Source organism: Agelaius tricolor, unplaced genomic scaffold (assembly GCF_023055355.1).
Source record: "Agelaius tricolor isolate 1412-34295 unplaced genomic scaffold, bAgeTri1.0.p SCAF_16, whole genome shotgun sequence".
NCBI lineage: Eukaryota > Metazoa > Chordata > Aves > Passeriformes > Icteridae > Agelaius > Agelaius tricolor.
Genome location: NW_027269276.1, coordinates 8,379,698 through 8,401,952, shown reverse-complemented (window position 1 = coordinate 8,401,952; position 22,255 = coordinate 8,379,698). Strand labels below are relative to the sequence as shown.

The window sequence follows — 22,255 nt, the reverse complement described above, 5'->3', positions numbered from 1 at the left end:
GCATCACACAGCTCTGGAGATGGTGGCCCCTGCTCTGCTCCTCTCCACAAACCACAGCCATGCATCCTGCTGGGGAGCTTTGGAACGCTGTGCATGACAAGACTTCCTAAGTCTATGTTACAAAAGGTCCTGTTAATTACACTATTTTCAGCTATACTCCCTTGCCTAAATACAGCAGACATGGACAGGGCCAGGTTTAAACCCAAAGTCTACTGGAGAAATGGTTTTGCTGACTCCCAGAGACTTTGAATCCCTGACATTAGCTGTGAGGACCAGCTCCAGGTTTGCTATTCCGTGCCAGGTACCACTGAGCATGCTCTCCACAGGGCTCCTTTATCCTTCAGCATCTACTGTAAAAAACACAACTAAAGGCAGGTACCAACATCTAACTAAACGAGAGGAAATTCTACTTTTATCAATACAAATGCGACAGATTCCAGCCACTAATCCACAGAATGGCTGAGATGTCAATCACTCCAAGTAAACGTGGATCTAAGGCTAAACACAGAATTATGAATGCTCCCAATCCCACCAACAGCATCGTACAGAGTGATTTCAAAATGTTCTTTTAAATATTCTCAGAAAACAGATTTCAAAAACTTCTTTAGAAACTGTATTTTTCATCACCCTGAAGTCATATGGGAGTTAGATGCATCTCAGCTAAATGGTTTTGATTGCAGTCAATTGCAAGGGGGATTTTCTGCCTAGCACAGAGACATTTAAGAATAAACTATATCATAGCTCTTACTTTAGAATGTGCCAACAAAAATACGAAGCCATCATGTAGTCAAAAATATTTCACAGAAACACTAATGCTAAAAATCTAGCTGTATATTTAGTCATTGCTTTTATGTATTAACTACAGAGATTATAAAACAGAGCTCACTCTCAAAGAATATAAAAAAGAAACCCCATTTTCATTGTTCCTGATAACTCTGTTAATACTGTTTTACTTGCATTCCATTGCCAGACACTTTAAATAGACTTCACATCAAAAACATCTACTGTACAGAGAGGATATGCAGAAAAGCAAAAACATTCCTTGCCATGCTCTTGACAGAATTACAATTACAAATAAATCACAAAAAACAAGAAATCCCACCTTTAAGGAAGACTCTTACAAAGATGCTATTTCTTTGCTGTGAACAAAACCTTCTTGGAGAGAAATTTTATCCGCATATAAGAAGAGTCAGAAACCTCTGGGAAGAAATGTAGCAGCATTGGTATTCTGCTCAGAAAATGTCATCACAGATCTGTTTACCTTAACTGTGGACCATGATTCAGCCGGTGACAACCGTCTTGCATACTGATCAATTTATTTGCAGCAAAATTACTAACATTTTCTACTTTAACCATTTAGGTTCTGGAAAGAGCTACTGAGACAGGAATAATATAAAAATCCTAATTAACTAAAAACTTTCCCCTCCACCACAATGCCCTGTGCTTTGGGGTGTGAGGGGGGCCCACCCCTAATCTTGAAGATAAATTAGGGCATACGGTGAGCAGTTGCTAGAGAAACGTTCTCTTTTTCAAAATGAAGATCAGAGCTTTATCCTCTGCCTGCATCACAGGTGAATGTTAAGCACACTCTAAGGGGGGGAGATGGTAAAATTGAGCTGCTCAGTTGAAGGGGCACTGTCTGTTCTCAGCAGAGACTGGGACCAAGCATTTTAGAGAGTGGCCTAACTGGTGTTCCAGAGGCCAAACCCAGTTACCTCTGCTGTGACTCTGCAGGAGATGCAGGGCCAGTGACACACCTGAGCAGACTGGAAGAGCAAGATTTGAAGTCAAAGACTGGTACCATATGCCCCACCAGTAGACTGCAAGAGCAAGTTTTGAAGTCAAAGAGGTGAAACCCTCTCTGGTACCCCCACACTTGACTGCTGTGTTCACACAAGCCATCCATGTGGGATGTCCTGGGATCTCACTGCAATCCACACCCTTTGGTGTGCCCCACAGCTCAACAGCACCACGTGCATGTGCAAAAGAAGGTGGGATGCAGACAAAGAATGGGAAGTAAACTGTGACAAAAGAGACTTTTGGTCTACTTTAGGGGAATTCTTGCTCCAAGTGCTCAGCTTGAGGGACAATGTGAGATCAATCACTGCAGGATGAGCAGCCAACACTCAAAACCAGGATCCTCTGAAGCACCCAAAATTAGATATGCAATGTAGAAACCACAGTACCCAAAAACCCCACTGTGGAAACATCAATCTTATCATCTGTAAAGCCAAAAAATATTTCATACATTACCAGCTGATTTTGAATGTTATTTTGACAGCACTTCTTATTTTAATTTCCAATTTTCATGTTAATCACCTTATTCAGTCCAGTCACGCTGGTAATTCCATTCATCCATATCTACCCCGTGGTCAAGGCACAAAAATTTACGAAGACATTGCGGAATAAGGAAAGGATGTGGACCACAATCATATTCACTGGCTAAATGATCAACACAACCCATATAAATGAATAAACTCAGAATCAATCAGCACTATCCAGAAGAAGACAGCAGTCACACCTCTGCACCCACTGCAGAAGATGTTATAGACTAAACCTTGAACTTGAAGCAACAGACAGAAGATGCACTTGCCTACTTAAAGTTAGGCTGGGAACAATGGAAAAGGTAGCTGCTTCTTCATTCCTCCTATCTTCCTGACAAATGACATTGCACCTTATGCCCCTGCATTTTCCCCTGGCCATTTTTCCACTTCTTATTAATAATTCCATGTTATCTCTTCTTGACCTCTTCAGCCTCTGACTGAGGTGAACTATTCCTTGTACCTCTTTAATAAGCCAATGCATCCAACTGCTGACAAGTCCTGCCAAACTATGACCATTTACCTCAAGAGAGGTTGCTGAAATTCAGAACAGGGAGCAAAGGTTAAAAAAGAAGCCTTAATGGCTCCTGTTCTGAAAGCACCTCTCTAGTACTGGAAAAACAAGAAACCCTCTCAGAATTAAAACAAGGCTTGTATCTGCACTGCAGAATGAAGGTGAAAACTGGCCTGAACCTAAGCACTTGGCCTGCCTCTTAAAATTTGATAATCCTTCCCCTTGCAGAAGTGGGGCTCTAACTCAAGCAGAAGAGCAGCCAGGTCTCCACCATGATTATGATGGACTGACACATTAGAAGAAAAGTACTTCCTAAATCCTAAGTCTGGAAGTGCATGAAGGAGTGAGCCAGAAGCAAATCCAAGGACCTGAGGTAGACTCACATTGATAACACAACCTGAGCCTCCAACACTTGGCAAATGTCTCAGATATAAATAGTTACAAGTGGGAAAGTGCACATGCAAATCGGGCAGGGAAGTAGGGCAGCTACTGAAAGACCAGTTTACAGAGAGAATGAAAATCTGACTTGGAAAGGCTGCTCCAGGACTGATGTAAACATCATTAAAAGGAGAGAGGCAGGTGCTTAGCTTACATGAAGGGTCACAGTAAAACAGCAGACAACAGCAGCAGGACCATTTAAGGTGTCTGAATGTGACCCTACCTCATCTTCAGCAACTACAGACATGATAATGCAATCATACAACATAATTCCACACTTGATTGTCTCTGCATTAATGTGCCCTGGTTTTATTGACATTACTTTGGCTGATCTTACTGACATGTGGCAAAAGTGCCAAGCAAATCACCAAAAAACAAAGCTCCCCAAACTATGCATCATTTCCATTTGAAATGAATGGTGATGCTCCCTGCTTCTCTGACATTTTGTATTTGCCAAAAGTAACTGCATAATTATAAGTTATGTGCAAGAAACAGAAGGTAACATTCAGTGTTATTTTCCATACTTTTTACTGAGCATCAGACCTAGCAAATGGCATATATGGCTGTTCTGTTATGTACAGCTGCCTACAGCTGACCCATTAATGAACTCAAACTGTGCAAGCACATATCCAGCCTGGGCAAACAAACATGAGGAAAAAATAATAAACTCCAAGGACTTTCTTTCAAGTTTCTCAGACACAGATCATGCTCAGTCCATTAATTCTTCATTTAACAAGTCTGTTTCATTTATCTTGTTTTGGTTGGCATTCAATTAGAAATTCATGTACAGGACAATTTTTTCCCTTTTTAAAATAGAACACTTGCTGTATTTCATCCAGTAAAACATCAGGAGGTAAAGTGGAAGCTGAAGACCAGCTAAAGCTACACTAAAGCCAGGCACAATAATCCTGAATTAGGCAAAACACCTGCATACAGCCCTGTCCACATGATTATCACTAATTGTTACAAGGGCCTGGTAAAATTTGTTGCTTAGTAAATAAGCAAAGAGAACAAATTGAGATTTACCCACTTGGCAAATGCAAGCCACACGGCCACACTATCAGTTATACTGTAATTTCAGTTATGGATGTGTTTTGTCATATCTGCCTCTACATTCTTAAGATTTATTGAGACTGGACTCCTGTCTACACAGAAAGAAAAGCCCTCTCACCCAACCACTCGTCATCTCCTGCCTTGCAAAGCAGCCAATTTTTGCTGGCCTCTCTCATGACCACATATATATACATACATACATACATACACACACACATACATATATATATATATACACACAGACCTATAGATATATATTTACATACATATATACATATATGTATAAATATAAATACCAGAAGAGTTAAGCCTGGATTCCTTCTCCCACTGCATTGCTTGCCCCCTCTTGGGTGCCACCCCAAGCCACTGCACTCCTCAAAGGCCACATCAAAGCATTTCAGCCACTGTCACACCATCCCACAACTTCCTCCTTCTCATCCTTCTTACCTTCCCTCACTCTTACTGTTTTTGCCAAGCTTTCCTGACCAATCACAACTACCTCTGGATGCCCCAAACTCCCTACAATGGGCAGCTGTGGATGCCAAAAAAAACCTATATAGGATTTATGTAGTGCCTATCTAAAACTGTGGAAAAGAAATTCACTGAGCTCTAAGAAACAAACATCACTGGCTGGCTGGAGGGTGGGACACCCTCCAGGGAAGCACCACACATGGTTACTCTGATCTTATACTCCTTCGAGCATCTGCTTTTGGTCACTGCTAGAAAAGATATGCTGGGCTTAAAAAAATTTACTTTCAGGACAAGACAGCATATTTTCACATCAGGAGCAGCAGAAGTAGCATTTCTTAAGTCTGTTTCTTCTACAAAGGTACAAAAGATAGGAAATTATCCAATTTCTGCTATTACTTTATTTCATTAACCATAAAACCAAGCATTTTCCATTGTATGCCCTTGCTCTGGATCACTGATTATTAATTTTATACCTACACTGCTATTTGTTCTTTCTAAGCTCATCTCGTTTCCTTTCCTTCTTCTATAATCATCAAAAAAATATTTCAAGGAAATTTCCTTTTATAAATTCCTACATAACTGTTTTATGATAAAGAAATAATAGCAGTAACTACTCAATAGTTTATTTGCACTATGTCATCCTTTGAAGCTTCATTTTTGTTCACTCAGCTTCAAACTATTTATTTAAAAATAATATTTCCACAATCCTCTATCAGGTAGTCTGGCTTCTTACTATCTATCTAGCAATTATTTTCCAGCAAGAGAAGCTGGTTTATATTTCAAGCATTTTCAGTGCTTGATCACAAATCTATTTTGTTCATGTACAGGTTCAACTGCCAAATTGTGGAAATTATTTTGAAGCTTCTAATGAAATACTTGCAATGGTATAAATAAAAAATAAAACTGAGATCAATACCATGGCTCTCCAGAGTTTACATCATAACAAGATGACAGCACTCTAAACTCCTATCAGCTACATAAAACATAGTCAATAGCTGTATAAATGCAAAGAAATAAAGCTAATTGGTAATAAATCTGTCCAGAACATTCACCAGAATGGATTTTAACTAAATGCAGATCAGGGGCAGCCCAGCTTCCCCAGGAATCCAATGTCTTCTCTCAACTATTTCATTTTTTCCTCTAACCAAAAATGCATAGAATTCACATGAAAGTCATTGCCAACATCATTTGTCCGTATTTTCTGTTAATTACAGAAGAAATCAGCTATCAGATTTCCTGAGCATGAGAGGCAGTATTTATGACTATAACTTTTGGTTCACATTCAAAGAAATTCGACAACATATTTCTTAAATAATGAGCAGAAACGTTCAAGCGAATTAATAAATTGCAGCTCTCCTCTTACAATTATTTCACAAAAATATTCTTATAACTAATTCTCACTGAGCACTGCTCTAAGCTCACAGGTGCAAGTAGCTATATAATTTATCCTGAATGCAGAAATCTGGAAACGCATGGAGCCAGACCAGAAGAGAGGCGTTATCCTGTCCCTGCCCCGCCTACAACAGAGCCCGGGCAATCCCCAGCCGGGATCTCTGCAGTCACCCGCGGCTGGTGAGGAAGACCACGAAGGCTTCGCACCTCCTCCTTCGGAGGGACTGGCGACTGTCGAACTCCACTCCGTGCCAGCAAAGCCAGCAGCACCGCTCCGGGCTGGCCCAAGAGCTGCCCTGCAAGCCCCGCTGTGGCCACGGGCGGAGATCTCTGTGCTGCTCCCACCACACCACACTGAGACCTTCACTCACTCCCCATCCGCTGCGGAAAGCTGGGGAGCAACACAGCCCAGCGACAAAGGTGGAAATTGTGCAGCACTCCGATTCAAATTATCCACTGAAAATTACTGAGTCGTGTCCTTCAAATGCCTTTATTATTTATTACAAAGATTTTTAAGTGTGCCTCAGAAGGGTCTGTTAATTTTAAATTTCATTCAGAACAGCAACTTGGGTTACCAAATACTTAATTATCAGTAAATTTACAGTGTCCTTGGGCACTGTTGGGTAATCAGGATGCTATTGTTTTCATTAAACAGCATTCTATTGATAGCACTAATGACTTCAGTTCTGCCTGATCAACAAGCAAATGATGCTTATTTGATGTTATGATAATTAATTGGCCTTTCAGGTGTTTTCACACCCCGATTCATTACTAAGAATAAGAATTTTTATGTGAAACACCTCAAAAAGAATATCAGCATTGGTCAAAAACAAATTTTAAAAATAGGGTGTGGTTCAGTACTTCTTTCTTTTCTCACGATTTCTAATTCTGTTTTCTGCCTAAAAACTGCAGGGGAAAAAACTCACATTTAACTCCTTTCAAAAACTCAGCCTGAGCCTGAGCATTGTAAATCCTCAGTTCATTTTATGCCTGCCTGAAATTCCTCTAAGTCAAAGGAGATTTTCTGATTAAAATTTATTTTATTTTTTTTTCTCTAAAGACTGAAGGAAACAGCCATCCTTACTTTCCCATAGTAGCAAGAAGGATCAAAAAACGTGACTCAAACAGGTGCACAAGTGAACAGCCATTATTTCTCATCATTTTTCCTTGCTCAGTTTACAAAATACTGTGGGGTCCAGCCTTCAGACCATGGAAGAGGGATATGGCTATGAAAATTCCAGATTCAAACTGAACTGAATCTCGAAAAGCCACCTGAAAAGGGCGCACCAGTGATCCCACAATGTTCACCTGGCACCAACCTGGATGTGTCCAGTTGAACCTCCCAACAAGGACAACCTTCAGAACATCTGATGTCTTACCTTATCTGATACAACAACCCACACCAGCAGTTACCCTCCTCCTTGCAGATGAGTTTCCCAAACCCTGAATTTTTCTGCAAGCAAAAAACCCGCAACATTTCAAATAAAGGTCTTAGCGATTTTTCTACTTTTCACTGCCCCTTTACTTCACTAAATGGTTTTTATAACATTATTCCTTTTAGGCAATTTCACATATTATATCTCTCATGTCTGCAAATAACAACCAAAAAAAAAAAAAAGTTCACAAGCTTTTGGGTGCTCAAAACAGCATTTGCTGTTGTTGTTGTTGCTTTCTAGAATTTTTCATTCCTACAAATATTCCAAATGGCACACCCCAATGTTATGGCATAAGGGAAACCTTCATAGGCATGTAGAAAATACAAAATACTAAAAAGCTCTGCTTCAGAATATTCCTTAGTGCTACTTTAAGTTTCCTACACTCCCAAGAATTTCTTATGAATTTTGGAGCACTTTTTTTCTGCTTAACTTCTTCCCAGAGCTACTTCCTGAACAGATTTCCTAAAACTGAATGCCATGCTTACTTTTTAAAATTACCAGTTTTAACATAAGAGAAAATGCTGTTTCCAGGTAGGCTGTGCTAGACTTTCTGAAGTGATCAGCAGTAACAGCCATGCTCTTACTTGCTTTTTCAGAATTACAGAATACAAGATTTGCTGGATATTCTACCAGTGAGCCACAAAACAATAAAAAAAAGCATATAACAACAAAGCATTATTTTTCTGTGTCCCCATATTCACATTAAACATGATTTGACATCCATTACAAGCCACTTGTTCCCAAAAGCATACAGACAGTTCTGTGCATACATCAAATGCAGAAGTGAAGAATGATACTGAAAAAACCTTCACTGTAAACAAACTGGATGTTTGTCAAAAAACAAGCTGATTGTTTGTCTGTAAATATTGACCAAAGTAAGGTTTTAGCTTTGCTATTTGCTGACTGAAGAGCAGCACAGGCGAGTACACAGGACACACAAGATTATTCTGAATTCCAAACCTGGCAATCAGGTTCCAGCTACTAGAGGGACTCCACACAGCAAAGCAAACAACCAGTGGCAGCCACATGCATTTACCAGGAAATCACTACAAATACTTTATCCTTACATTTCAACATTAGAAAGAAACATTATTTCATTTTTGAAAATGTATTTACTTCCAGGGACCGCTCACTGATTTGATTTAAAGAGCAGTTTGAATTAACCCACTAACCAAATACCCCCATATAACACATTCTCCTGCTTTTAAATTTAAACTTGCAAATGCACAACGAACACTTGAAAACTATCTCATAATTTTCACTCAGTGCAACTGTGTTTTTCATATAGTTTGATCATCTCTTTGGTGTATGAAGCAATGTACATTTTGCTCTCAATCTTAATACAAACTGTAACTGGATAAGAATAAACTAATGCATTTTCAAAAGCAAATTTAAGTGTCAAAAGCAACCATAAGACAACACGATGCAAGTTGTAAAACCTATATTAATACTTTAAAGCCAGTGGATTGTTGCTAGTTCAGCACTGAAATAACTATCTATCATGTGTACATTCTGCCAATACACTTAAAAAGCACATTATCCAAATATCCTACCTACTTTGTGAAGAAAATACAAAATAATGGTTATTCATGTGCCTGGAATAAATAATAACTGCTGTTTCCAGAGAGAAAGAAGCTGTATATTTTCCTTTTTCTCTCTCTGTTTCTTCCCAAAGGGAGGAAAATGTTTCGCTAATCCAACATAAACATTGTTGAAATAAAAGTCTATTAATAAAATGTTATCAATTAGTACATCACAATGAAACACATTCTCTGCTTGTCCCAGCATAGGCATGTTACAAATATGTCATTTTTACAATTAATACGTATGAAAAAAGCATCTCAAATTACACGGTCTTCCAAACAGGACTTGCAAACCAGTGGTAAGATAAATGAAAACAGAAGTCAGATGACTTAATTGTGGCATGTGAATGTTATTTGTCAGTGATTCAGTAGAAAGCCTGTAGTGAACTTGCACCCTGTCCAGGGCTGTACCACGAGCCTGCCTTCTTGCCCTGGTCGATTCTCAGACATGGGGCAGTCAGTGATACATGAGAAATGTGCAGCCAGGGTACAGCAGCCAGGAATCTTCCTGCACAGCAAGAATTTACTGATCTCTGAAATTCTTATTCCTAATTACCACATTCATTTTAAATTTAGCAATGACGAAAGAGTATTTTGTCCTTAGGACCATCCTGAAAAACCCAGAGAGGGGCGTGGGTGGAGACACGATGAACCCCAGAGCCAAGCTTGGATCCACCATCATTAACTCCACGTGTAAAACTCAGAGATGGAGCCAAGGCTCCTCAAACCCTGAACCATTTACCACATGCGTGCCCTTCCTAGAGCAAAGTGAGGATTGGCATGTTGCCCATGTCTCACTCAGCTCTGCCAAGGGCAGAAAGGTTTTTGCACATCAGTAGATGAGGCAGAACCAATTCCTTAATGTCATATCAACCTTTTCATCAAAGTCGTCAGATACTACTTTAGAGGAGGAATAAAGAGGCATGTGCCAGCTATGAGACTAATGAATGCCTTTCCTCCAGCAAAACATAATTCAGCATGAACTCCACGTTACCGTTCTTTCCACCCACTCACACATCTCCAGCTGATAGTACTCAACCAAAATGCCAACAAGTAAAACCACACACCTTTTAATTCAGCTGTTGTACAGCAGCACTAAGATTTCATTCCGTCCCACAACTGCCTAACCTCAAACATTATTTACATATTTATGTGCCTCCTTTTTTTAAAACATGCATGAAACCTGGAGGGAGAAACACAGGTGACAAAAGGGAGCACTTTGGAGAGCAAAGATATTGAGACTGGCAGCTTCCCCTAAAATATTAAAGACCATTATAAGCCTCAGTTCCATTTACAGTTCAGAACCAAAGAGTTCTGAAGCAGAAGGAGAACACCACTAAAACAAAATATGATTAAGTCTTGAGTCAGGAAACACTTAGGAAATGTATAATGTTAGCTTGTCTGAAAAGTGAAAGAGTACCAAGATATATTTAAGCAAAAGACTAATACATTTCAGAAAGGCACATGTTCATTGAGTGTATCAGAAACAGCTCAGAGAGTACAGAAAGTCCAGGAACACTCAGGTTTTACTTACAAGAAAAACAACCCAACATCTGTGATCATTCAAGAACCAAGTCTCAAGTATGAATAAACTACAAGAAGCCCAAAGACTCATATACACCCAAGTACTTCACAAAGAAGGAAGAAAATTCCCTATTGCTGTCTTATTCTGTAAGTATCTATAATGGAAATTTAACACTTAATTTTATAGTGTCTGTAATGGGCTATTTTTGGAAGGGGTTCCATGTAGCCTGATCTAGAACGTTTTGTTGTTAGTGAGAATCCAGTTCCAGATAAATAGTTTCCCTTGGACCAACCCTAACTCACAGATGGCAGAAAATCCACAGAGACATTACACATTTTTAAGAACTTGTTTTGGAAAACTGGGAAATTTGGATCCTGTAGGCCTCAACACTTGGCATTTGGGGAAGATTGTTATGCTCTCTTAAGACATTCTTAATTCCAGCAGTCCACTGTCCCCTTTGCTGGAGATGCAGCTAGAAAATGAGGACAATTTTCCAGTCCTCATAAGAGGGCTTTAAAAGGCTCCTATGCTTTTCATAGTGATCAGTCATTTACTTCAATTTCAACAATGAAAATGCATATTTCAAACCTTCACTAGAGTAAGCAAAAAAACCACTGCAACTGCTGTTCCCACAAACCTTATTGCACACCATATAAACGTTTTGTTTTTTTCCCTTAAACCAGAAATATTTTAGATGAAAACATAAAAAACCTAGCAGAGGAACTCTTATCTCTGAAACAATGAAATCCTGACATAGCTCCAATAATTTGCCATTATAGTCCTACACTGAAAATCTCATTACAATAAAAGAAAGTTTTAATTATACAGCCTTTTTCTTGTATTGGTCAAACCACTACTTATTACAGAAAGTGCAAAACATTTTCAGGGTGAGACATCTAGATGCAGGGGGCCAGGGTATCTCTTTAAGATGCTTCGAAAAAATAAATTAAATCCAAGGAAAACACTGGTGTCCCAAATACTGTGACATAAATACGACTCACAGGAGTGGCCAAGAGACTGACCAGAAGGCAAACTCCATGGACTGATGCTAAATGAGCCACATCTCAGTGACTGGGAACACAAGAATTCATCATTTCAAACCAAGCTTTTCTAGCTATCACTACTTCAAGTGTTTAAAGCTGGGCTCAAAATTGAGCTAGGAACTTTGCTAGCAACTTCACTGGACACAACACAATGGAAATCCAGCTCAGGCATGGCCTGGCAGTACTAACAGCATACAATTTTTTGCCCATGAAGGGATGGAACATGATGCAGAGGGCAGTGACACACAGTAGCTAGTGCCTTTTAATAGCTAATTTTATGGCTATAATCCACTTCCCACAGCTACTGTTACAATCAGCACCTCATTTCAGGGGCTGACTTCTGCCAGGTGTGAGGGTCCCTGTGTGCTGGGCTGATTAACCACTTTCCATGTGGCAGAAGCTCAGCAGATTAAAATACCAGCCTCATACTCACTGGCTGGTCACAGCAAACTTGCCACATAACTTCAGCAGCCTGGCCCTCTTCAGGACACTACTGGATGAGTTGCAGACATACCAGACACAGCCTGTTTTTACTTATTGCAATAGGATGTTGAGACTGGGGATGCACTCTGCAAAGCACGGTCCAGAAAGGAGAAAACAATCTCTGTTCTCAAAAGAATTTAACAGTAAATTGAATAAAATCTGAGACTACTGCACAAGTTATTTTAACTCTTCTTGCATTCAAAATAATTAGTTCTATCCAAAGTTCTAAAAACACTTCCAGTTCAGTTCAAATTTTCCATCCAGATATTACAAGCAATACAGTTTTAAAATATATGCATTTCAAGGGCATTTAACAGCACCCAGATGTCCACCTAGCTTCACTAATAGGAACAGCCAGCAGTAACAAAGTGCCTAAAACCACCTATTTGCATGGAATTGTGCTCTGGGTTAGTACTGGGAAAGTATTAGAGATAATTTTTCAAAATCAGGCCTGCAGGTTCCTCAGACACACAGGTTCCTTTGCTTTTACCTCTGAGGAATACAAATATGCAGTGTTTTTGTTCTTTGCAGCTCAGTGATTTACTGGCATGCCTCTTCCCATAAAATATTTGCATATATCTGAGAGTCAAACTGTTCTGATACATTCTGTGTTTGCCAGGAAGTGAACGCTTCACTTCAGTGTAACTGAGCATTTAAAGAACGACAGGCACCAGGACAAATGGCAGCATAATTAACATACCAATGAAGAGCCAGTTGTTAATTGCTATCCATTTTAGGCATTTTGTATAAGCAACTTACCTGAAAAGCCTTTCCATCTGCATGCTGGCAAAGCCAGTAATTAAACAATTCAACACCCCTTTTGCTTGATTAGAGAAAAAATTACAATTATTTTATATTATTCTACTTGTCACATGCAGTTGACATTTAGATGAGAAAAACCTGCAGCAGCCCAGATCTAAGCATTTGAAATTAATACTATGAGCTGTCCTTGAACAAAACAACACCACCCATCCAGGGCAGATGCAAGCTAATAGAGGCTCCTAATTTGACACAGCTGATTACACCTCCCAGTACCTGCTGGGCTGCAGGGAGGCAGCACAGAAAAAGTACCACTTTTCTCTAAGGGGGACTTCAGATGCTCCCCACAGAACAAATCTGAATTCATAAGCTGTTGAAAGACTTGGGAGTAGCACCAGCACAATGCCAGGATTCATTTACATTTCAACAACACTGAGAAGTCAATACAAAGCTGAGCACAGAGAAAATGCAGTAGAGTTGCAGGAGTTGTGAGAAAGGTAGAGACACCTAAGTGTGAAAAGCAAGGATGGAAACCACAGGACAGAAATACCAAAGATAAGCAAAATGGAAACAAATGCTCACAAAAAAGAAAAAGGAAGCAGAAAGTTTAGAAACAGACATCAATATGTAGAGTATCCAAAAGAAAGGATTTCTCTTTCTCCCTGTGCAGATGGCCCTGCTCAAGGAAGACCAGCGTGCTTTGGGTACAAAAAAAAGGAAATTACATCTATCTTGAAAACAGCTTCTAATTCATCACACATCGCATGACTACGGCCACTAATCCATGCCAACAATAAAACTGAGATCCATTTGAAATTTTGACTATCCAAAATAAACTCTGAATCAGCTCTTGCTAAAAAACTGTCATTCTCCGTTTCATCCTGCATTTTCAAACCACGTAATTTCTGCACATTAAAGGCCAGATCTTGCCAAAATCTTGTAACATTTTGTGACAAAGTAGTTCTTCCCAGAACAGACAGAAAATGCACGATCCATGGGGGTTTATTCCATCTATTAATTTTCATGTGGATTTTTATTTGAAACAATGGAAGATAATGAAGGATTATTTTTCTCAAGTTATTTCTTTGCATCTATCTTACTTGAGTTATAATCAGAAGGCAAATAAAATGTACAAATGCAGCCTCATAAAATTTTTCTTTTCCTCCTTGACAGAATGATTGATACAGATGGGGTGACAGGAAATGCTTTAGAGCTGAACAAAGAAAACACTGTTAGCAAGAAGTAAACTGTACCAATGGCTTCTAGAGCAAGCACCCACCCACAATCTTTGCAATGTCACATTTTTGCCTGTGTTGTCCAGCAAATGCAATGTTTTGCATGAAATAAGTTGCAGAATGGTGAAGGAGCAGCTCTGAATTTGCTGATTTCTTTTCCCACATAATGTTTATTGAGCACAGCCCTCCAGCCAGAGGCAGCTGGGGTTGGTATCTGCACACATCTCTGCTCTGCCCAGTGCTGGCCAGACAGAACAGCTCATCCTGAGCTGATTCATCCACCTCTAAACACTGCTGGCCAGCCAAAGACACTTTGTTAGACTGGAAAATCTGCCAGAGATCTTCACCAAGAGCCGCGATCTAAATTCCCATCTCTTAAACTCGAGACCCCTCTTTCTCTTTCCTACTGCAAATTTTAATAACATTGTAATTTCTGCAGGTAGCACTGAATTAACACATTTTCCATTCCTGCTTGTCAGTTCTGAAGCAGTAAGCCCCCCAAAATTACTCTGAGCGACACACATATCTGATCTTCACAACCATTTAAGCATAATCTCTGAATACATCTTCATAATGACAGCCCCATTTCTGTCCTCTTAATAACAATAATCACTACATCAACAGGGTTATTTTGCCTTGACTATTTTGAAAAGGCTATTTTTTTTTTCTTTTCTACCTAATCTCTATTGCAATTTTCCTTACTGCTAAGAAATATCAGCAACACCATATGGTATTACAGAAATCAGCAATATCTCTTTTGTTTTGCATTTTTATTAGAGGAATGGGAAAACATTATTCTATTGAAAAAAATATTTGCAACTAACCACAAGCTACATATGCAAATTTCAAATAACTATTTTGTGATAGAAGATATTAAATCTTTTGTATGCTCTATACCTATATATTAGAAATATAAAAATAAAATGGCATTTCTTCAATGCCAGTTACTGTTCAGTACACAGTCCTGAAGGACAAAACATTATCACAGAACAATTCAAGAGGCATTGGCATCTCATACCACAGTTTAACTGAATTAAGGACCAATTCTGCAGTACCAGAGTTATGAAAACACAAGAAGAAAAAGATCTGCAATGTAAACCTCCCATTAGCTAATGAGTATTCTAATTTTAAAACCCTTTTTTTAAACTTTATCCTAGAATGATGACTACTTTTTTGCATACCAGAAACATCAGAGCTCATTATAACCTCCATCACTACAACACTCCATTTACTCCCCAGGATGCTGTTAAATTGATTTTTTAGTTTGCTGGATAGTCTGTGCTGTAATGAAGGGCAGAGCAGCAGCAATAAAACACAACTTTTGGGCTTTGAGTTGAATGTTTTTGAAATCTAAAACACTGAAGTAGATTCTTTTTTTAATCATCAGTTTCAAAGCTGTTTGAAATCTAAAGAAAAGAATGGCCAGATTGTCAGAGAGCCAGTTCCTTTTAGGACTATGAGCTGGGCAGCATCAAAAAAATTCTTCCACAGCACTTAATATCTTAGTAACTTCAGCCCAAATGCAGGACTGGGTAACAAATGATTTGGTTCTCAGAATATCTAGTTCAAATAGTAGAATGATTTCTATCCACTTAACTCCCAAGTCAAACAAACAGATAAACCCCAAAACCACCTCCCAGAACCCAATGCACCAACCTAAACCAAGAGCCCAGATGCAGGGCTTACAAATCTTCATGAATATGACAGAAAATTTGCTGATAACTCATTACAAACTGAAAGCAGAGAGAGCTTATTTAATAGTATTTCTTTAAGTTAAAATGCCAATTTTTTATATTTTGGATTAGCCATGGGCTGAAAGGACCCCTCATGAGCTGCTGTGGTTGCAGCAGTAATGTCCTAAGCCCCAGCAACTCCTCTCTCCATTATCACAACATCTCTCTCTACACACTTCTAGTAGATGCCCTTTGGAGGATGTGTTCTCCATACCTTTGTATTTGGGGCTCTCTGCTTAAAAAGAAATCACTAAATGGAGCTCCAGGGATTACATGAACAACTCAGTTCATTAACAACTTTTTTTTTTCCAATTAAATATAAAAATACAACCCTAAGGATTTATAAAATTGTAAAATATCACCAAAAATGCATCCTGTGGGATCTTCCCTCTAAAGGAACTCTAGATAAACTGAAAAATCTCATGATTTCTCTTGACTTTTGAATTCATGGCATTTTGGCAATACATCTGTGTGTAGTACCTTCCATTCAGGGGTACCTCAGTGGGAAGAACTGAAAGGATGCCTTTCAGTTCATTTCTCACCACCTGACCACAGCAGAAAGTTGCTGCTCACCCAGCAGACTGAGCCAGACTGGAACTCATCACCAAAAACCAGCTGATGTCTCAGGAAAAAAAATGTCTAAACTCATGAAGAATTTTATGTTTTCATCCCACCCTGGCTAATACAAGAATCACCACTTCAAGTTAAGTAAAATCTGGACCCAAAGCAGCAACAGTTATGGACAAAGTTTGCATTCCAAAAATAACACATTTAAAACAGACATGGCACTAAGTTACTCTGCTGCAAGCACTAATATACAAAATGCTTGTAACACCTCCACAGCTTTTTTGTTCTTAAATCCCATTTAATATGCCAATCTTATTTCAGGAGGAAATAAATTAACTGTGATGCTTTGTGCCAATGCAGATGAGCTTCCCACACACCTGTATTGTTTCACACCTCAGTTTGTCACCCAGAGTACGAGAAACCAACCCAGCACTCCCAGCCAGACCCGTTGCAAGGCTGAGCCTGCAGCAAGAGGAAGCAGCTTCTCCCACACAGCCCCTCAGCTGTGCCAGGGCGATGCCCAGCTGCAGCTATGCACCCTCACCAAAAAGAGCCATCAGTGTACATCTAACACAGCCCAGGCAGCCCACAGAGGTGGCCTCACTGCCACCACAAATTTGGTCCCTGACACTGCAGCTCCTGTGAGCCTCAGGTGGGAAAGGATGCAAACTGCTCCCACTTCTATGAACTTCCCTAAGTGAAACCCTCCATTAAAAAAAGATCAGTGGGAAAAAGGATAAATCTGCACCTCACACAACAGAGAAGATGCTACTACAGAGCACTGCATGGGTCTGCAGCAGGAGATCCCAAACTGAAAGACTTTCACATGGTTAGAGAACACCCAGCTTTTCTCTCTCTGCTAATCCCCATTCCACTATCTAGAATATGACTAAAACCACATGTATTTGTATTGTGGTATCTGCAAGTTAATGTCCTGCCTAAATTACCAACTGTTATTAGAACCCCAGACAATTGCTTAATAAAAATTTAATCATATTGTAATTTCTAATCATCATTAAAGATGCTTAACAAGTTAATCCTCTATTGTGCTCCCCTAACATTGCAGATCAGAAAGTCAACTGGCACAAGGTGGCACAGCTTCACCAATACTAATAGGGCTACTTTCATCTTACTGCAGCTGAGGATCTGTCCCCAAGAGAAAACAACAGGATTAAAATAATTTCACTACAGATTTTGACTGTTTCTCTGCATTGCTTTGTAGTTACTTGCTAAAAAAAAACCAAAATAACAGCAACAAATTATGATTTTTAAAAGTTTTTTTACAAGTGCAGGTATTTCACACAGCTCTATCTTCTGCTGTCCGTGGTAGAGCAAAGGCAGCACTGTGCTACACATCAAGGGTCTCCTTTCCTCACAGCTCCCCACTTTGACTTCACCCCAGTGTCTGACAACAACACTTCTCAAGCACAGAAAACGTGGGAGGATCATTAATAAATTTGTCTTTCAGCTCAGCCCTGCTCCAGCTGCCCAGACAGGAGCAGAACGATGCTCTGTAACCTCAGCCTTGCAGAAGGTGATCTAGATTCCCTTCAGGAAACCAACACACTTCCTTAACCTTCCCATGGATCAGCAATCTGTGCTTCAGAGAGTTTGAGGACTACACTGCAGGTCAACCTTCATGGTGTCACATGCACAGAGATGCACACAGGCAACACACTTGGCCCTTCTTTCCTCTTTTCTTTATGTTTCCTCAAGAATCCCATTACAATCCCTCAAGTCACCAAGTGGTCACAGGAGAACAATGGTGAAGCCCTACTCAGTTAGGAGCAGTCCATGCAGGCTGTGCCTCCTGCAACCACATCTTTTTGTGGGTTCAGCCTCAGGCAGGTGGGTACAGAGGTGGTGCCAAAGGTGCCCCGGGCTCTGCTGTAACTCAGCAGTTTCAGCACTGGCCTCTAAGCGGACAGGGCTGTTCCTTCAGTGTGCAGCTTGGAAAGCAGACAGGAGGATGGCAAACCAAACCCAAGTCAAAAAATGCTGTTTGTACCCTCCTCTGTCTGCAAAAGTGATTTCACTGAGTACATTCAGTGAAAATCTCTGTTATGATGGTACCCTGAAAGCTAAACTGTATTAATTTCATAACCTTCTCTTAAATATTAATTTTCATTTAATATGTAGAATTCTGACATTAAAACCTACTCTGACTGACAAATATCAGTTTCTGCTTACTGTACTGGCACTTATTGAACCAAATTCATTGTTTATATCATAATATTTACTTTCAGCATGACAACCACACTACCAACTACAGCAGGATTTAATCTAATGAACAAGTTTTAAACATTAGTTGGCATTTACTCAAGCAAGCCTTTAATTGTCAGAACTCAATCTGAGTCTACAAAAAATGACACAATACAAGCACAAATTAAAACAAGTAAAACTGAAATCGACCTTTAATAGCAATATTCTTCCTTAGTACTGAGCCCAGTGCAAGATCCATCATCCCAATTATTTTCAGTGTCAGATACTTGTTGATCCACACCACGTTGACCCAAGTCCATCTCTAAAATACTACTCTGGCCTTTCATCCAAACTCACTTTATTCCATCAGGCACCGAACAAAACAGATGTTACATCTCACAGACACATAACAAAACGTCGGGGAATTTCTTCCCTCACGAAAAAATTGAATGGGCAAATGTTCGTAAGTTTCCTTAGTCAATAACTCTAGTACTAACAGCAAATATTGACTGCATCCTTTGGAAAGGAAACAAACACAGGGCACACGCCGAGGTGCCCTTGGTCATTTTCAGCACCGTTTCGGCTCCGCGAGCCGACAATGGAGCTGACAAACCAGGGGCAGGGAAAGCCAATGTTCCTACTCGTGCCCAGGGCAGGCACGGCTCCGCACTGCCCGTCCCCGCTGCTCCATGCCCGGAATGCTTATGCACCACTGTTCACGTCTGCAGCGCTGCACCGAGCCCGGCAGCCGGGGCCACAGGGGCGGCGTGTCCCGAGGAACCCCCACGGGCTCCCGGCTCCGCTGGCCCGGCTCTGCCCGGCCCGGGGCCCCGCGGGAGCAGCGGCGGGACCGCCCCGGGGCTGTGGGGACCGCGCCGGGCCGGGCGGGGGGAGCCGGCGGCGGGGGCGTGTTGTGCGGCGGGGCCACTTGGGGCGAGACGGCAGCTACTCACCGGGAGGGTTTACCGCCGCCGGCGTTGCCATCTTGTCTCTGAGAAGAATTAAGACAAATGCAAGAGGGGCGGAGGGATGCTCAGAGCAGCCCGGGGGAAACGCGGGAGGGGCAGGCAGCCGGCGCCAGGGCGGGCGGGCCGGGCGGCGCGGGGGCGGCGGCTGCTCCCGCCCCGGGACCGGCGGCGCTGCCCGCTCCGTGCGGGGCGGCCCAAGATGTCCGATGGCCCCGCGCCGCCTCTGCTCATGCGCCGCGCTCAGTGAGCATGTGCCGGGCGGCCGCACATGTGCGCTGGGCCCGCGGTCGCCGCTGCCCGGCCGGGACCCCCCGCAAGAACCGGCGGGAGCCGCCCCCGGCACGGCCCCGGACCGGCCGCCCCCCTCGGGGCTCGAACCCGCGGCCCCGGGGCGCGAACTTCCCTGAGCCGGGGGCAGCCAGCGCAGCCCGCGGGCTGGGGGGGCGCGGGGCCAGGCGTGGGTGCGGCCCAACGGCCCCAAAACCAGCGGGGAGTGGGCGCTGACCTCCGGCTCTGAGGGGGAGGCTGGGGTGCTCTGTGTCACCCCTAAATTGAGGGAGGACCGTGGGGTGCTGACCTCCGGCTCTGAGGGGGAGGCTGGGGTGCTCTGTGTCACCCTTAAATTGAAGGAGGAGGTTGAGGTGCTGTCCATGCCCTCCGGCTCTGAGGGGGAAGGTTGGGGTGCTCTGTGTCACCCTTAAATTGAAGGAGGAGGTTGGGGTGCTGTCCATGCCCTCCGGCACTGAGCGGGAAGGTTGGGGTGCTCTGTGTCACCCTTAAATTGAGGGAGGAGGTTGGGGTGCTGTCCATGCCCTCCTAAACTTAAGGGGAGGATTGAGGTGCAGGTCACCACCACCCAAAGCCAAGTGGATGCTGAGGGGAGCTGTAGAACGATGGAGTAGATGTAGACGCCATCCATGTTGTCCCCAGATAATGACATCCCTTTTCCCCTGAGGTGACAAGATCCTCTTGAAAATGGAAGGGCAACAGAGCTCCATGAGTTCACACTCATCAAGTGTACAAAAGTGTCCAGGAATTCAGACATTTTGTGCCCCTCCAGGTGGAGTGTATGAATGGTACCATATTCCTCTAAAAACCTTGCTTTGGCTCACAATGCACTTGCTTTCATGCTAAGTAGTGCAATTGAACAACTGATCCTTTGTAATTCAGCTCACATTTCAAGGCTTTGCATTGCAAGCACAAGGACAAAAAATACACTTTCAATGAAATTGGAGATTCTTCTCAATCTCATAACTCGGGTCTTCAAGGGGAAAAACCCCCACTATCCCAGAATTAAACGGCAAGATTTCTGAAAAGCCACTGGGTGTAATAACTGCAGCAGTCACATGTAATGTGTTTGAAATACTGGGGAAAAAAATAATGAATTTTGATGGCTTTGTCATCCCCCTGGAATGCTGCAAAAGCCTGTTAATCTTTAAATGCCTGCCCATGGCTGTGCTCAGTTGCCCTGAACAGCCCTGCAGAAGTTGATGGGAGCAGTCAAGATGAAAAGTTGCAAATCAATGCCTTGCTTTGCCAAATGAGTAACCTGAACCAGTTTATCCATTAAGATGTAAATTGGCAGAAAGGCAGGGAAAGCATGGAGGCTGTGTTGACTCATTTCCTGTAGAGGAGTTTAATCAGAATGGCACTAAATGTTCCTGGTTATCTAGAAAGTTTGCTCTATCTTTGATTTATTGTGCTTTCCCCTATCAGATGTGGAAGCCGTTTTTCCAAGCATCTTACTGCTTTAGTGCCTGCTGATGCTGTAGGGTTTTGGATGCTCAGCAGGCAATCTTAATTCTTATCTCAAGGCATTTACCCTGCTAATACTAGACTGTTAATATCAGCAATTTTGTAAATGCAACTTATTTTTGTTCAGATAAAACATTGTGAATTGAGATAGTCTTGGTCACAGTTTTTCTGGACTCTTACCTTTTATGAGGAAGGCAAAATTTGGAGTGATTTTACCCTGCTGCAGAGTCATAGCTCAATTCCTTCAGGTTTCTGCAAAGTCTGGTGTTCAGATTGCACAGGTAGTGCTGGTCATGAAAGCTTTTCCATGTGCCTCCATTATGTCAGGTTACATATGTGCATAAAGGTTAAAAGGTCAAGTTCCTAATGCTCTAATGATAGTAAAAAACCTTATAAAGCCAGAATTTATAGCATTAGGCACTTCTGAAGTGTCCTCTGAAGACCTTTACAAGTGTTCAGAGGTTAAACCTTATCTCTCTCTTACCAGAAACTCACTAATATTTCTTATTTCGTTCCTATTTTAGAGATAAGGAAGCCTCCCTAAAAAACTGGAGAGATCTGACAGAGGACTGTCGTAGCTTTCAACAGACAGATGGAATAAATCCTACAAAGACTGAATATAAACCAAGGAAACCACTCAACTGCCTGTGCTGTCCCCTTGCGTGATATCCTGTGAGATGTTAGATTAGCCCAGAAAAAACACATTACAGGGTATTTAATATTGTGCTCTGCCTAAATAAGACCTTGGGGCTTAGAATGGAACAGGTTCTGTCAAAT

The 22,255-nt window shown here is 41.5% G+C and overlaps 1 protein-coding gene across 5 annotated transcripts in view; it reads right to left on the bottom strand.

The window, feature by feature from the left end:
* Positions 1 to 19,959, bottom strand: part of ARNT2 (aryl hydrocarbon receptor nuclear translocator 2) — a 95,836-nt gene extending 75,877 nt beyond the window's left edge. For 2 of the 5 annotated variants that reach the window (XM_071441343.1, XM_071441347.1), the window contains exon 1: positions 19,709 to 19,945. In XM_071441343.1, coding sequence (XP_071297444.1) covers positions 19,709 to 19,739 — 31 coding nt within the window. In that variant the 5' untranslated portion in view covers positions 19,740 to 19,945. The other 3 variants (XM_071441344.1, XM_071441346.1, XM_071441345.1) reach the window with 3 other exon arrangements.
* Positions 19,960 to 22,255: the final 2,296 nt, after the last annotated feature.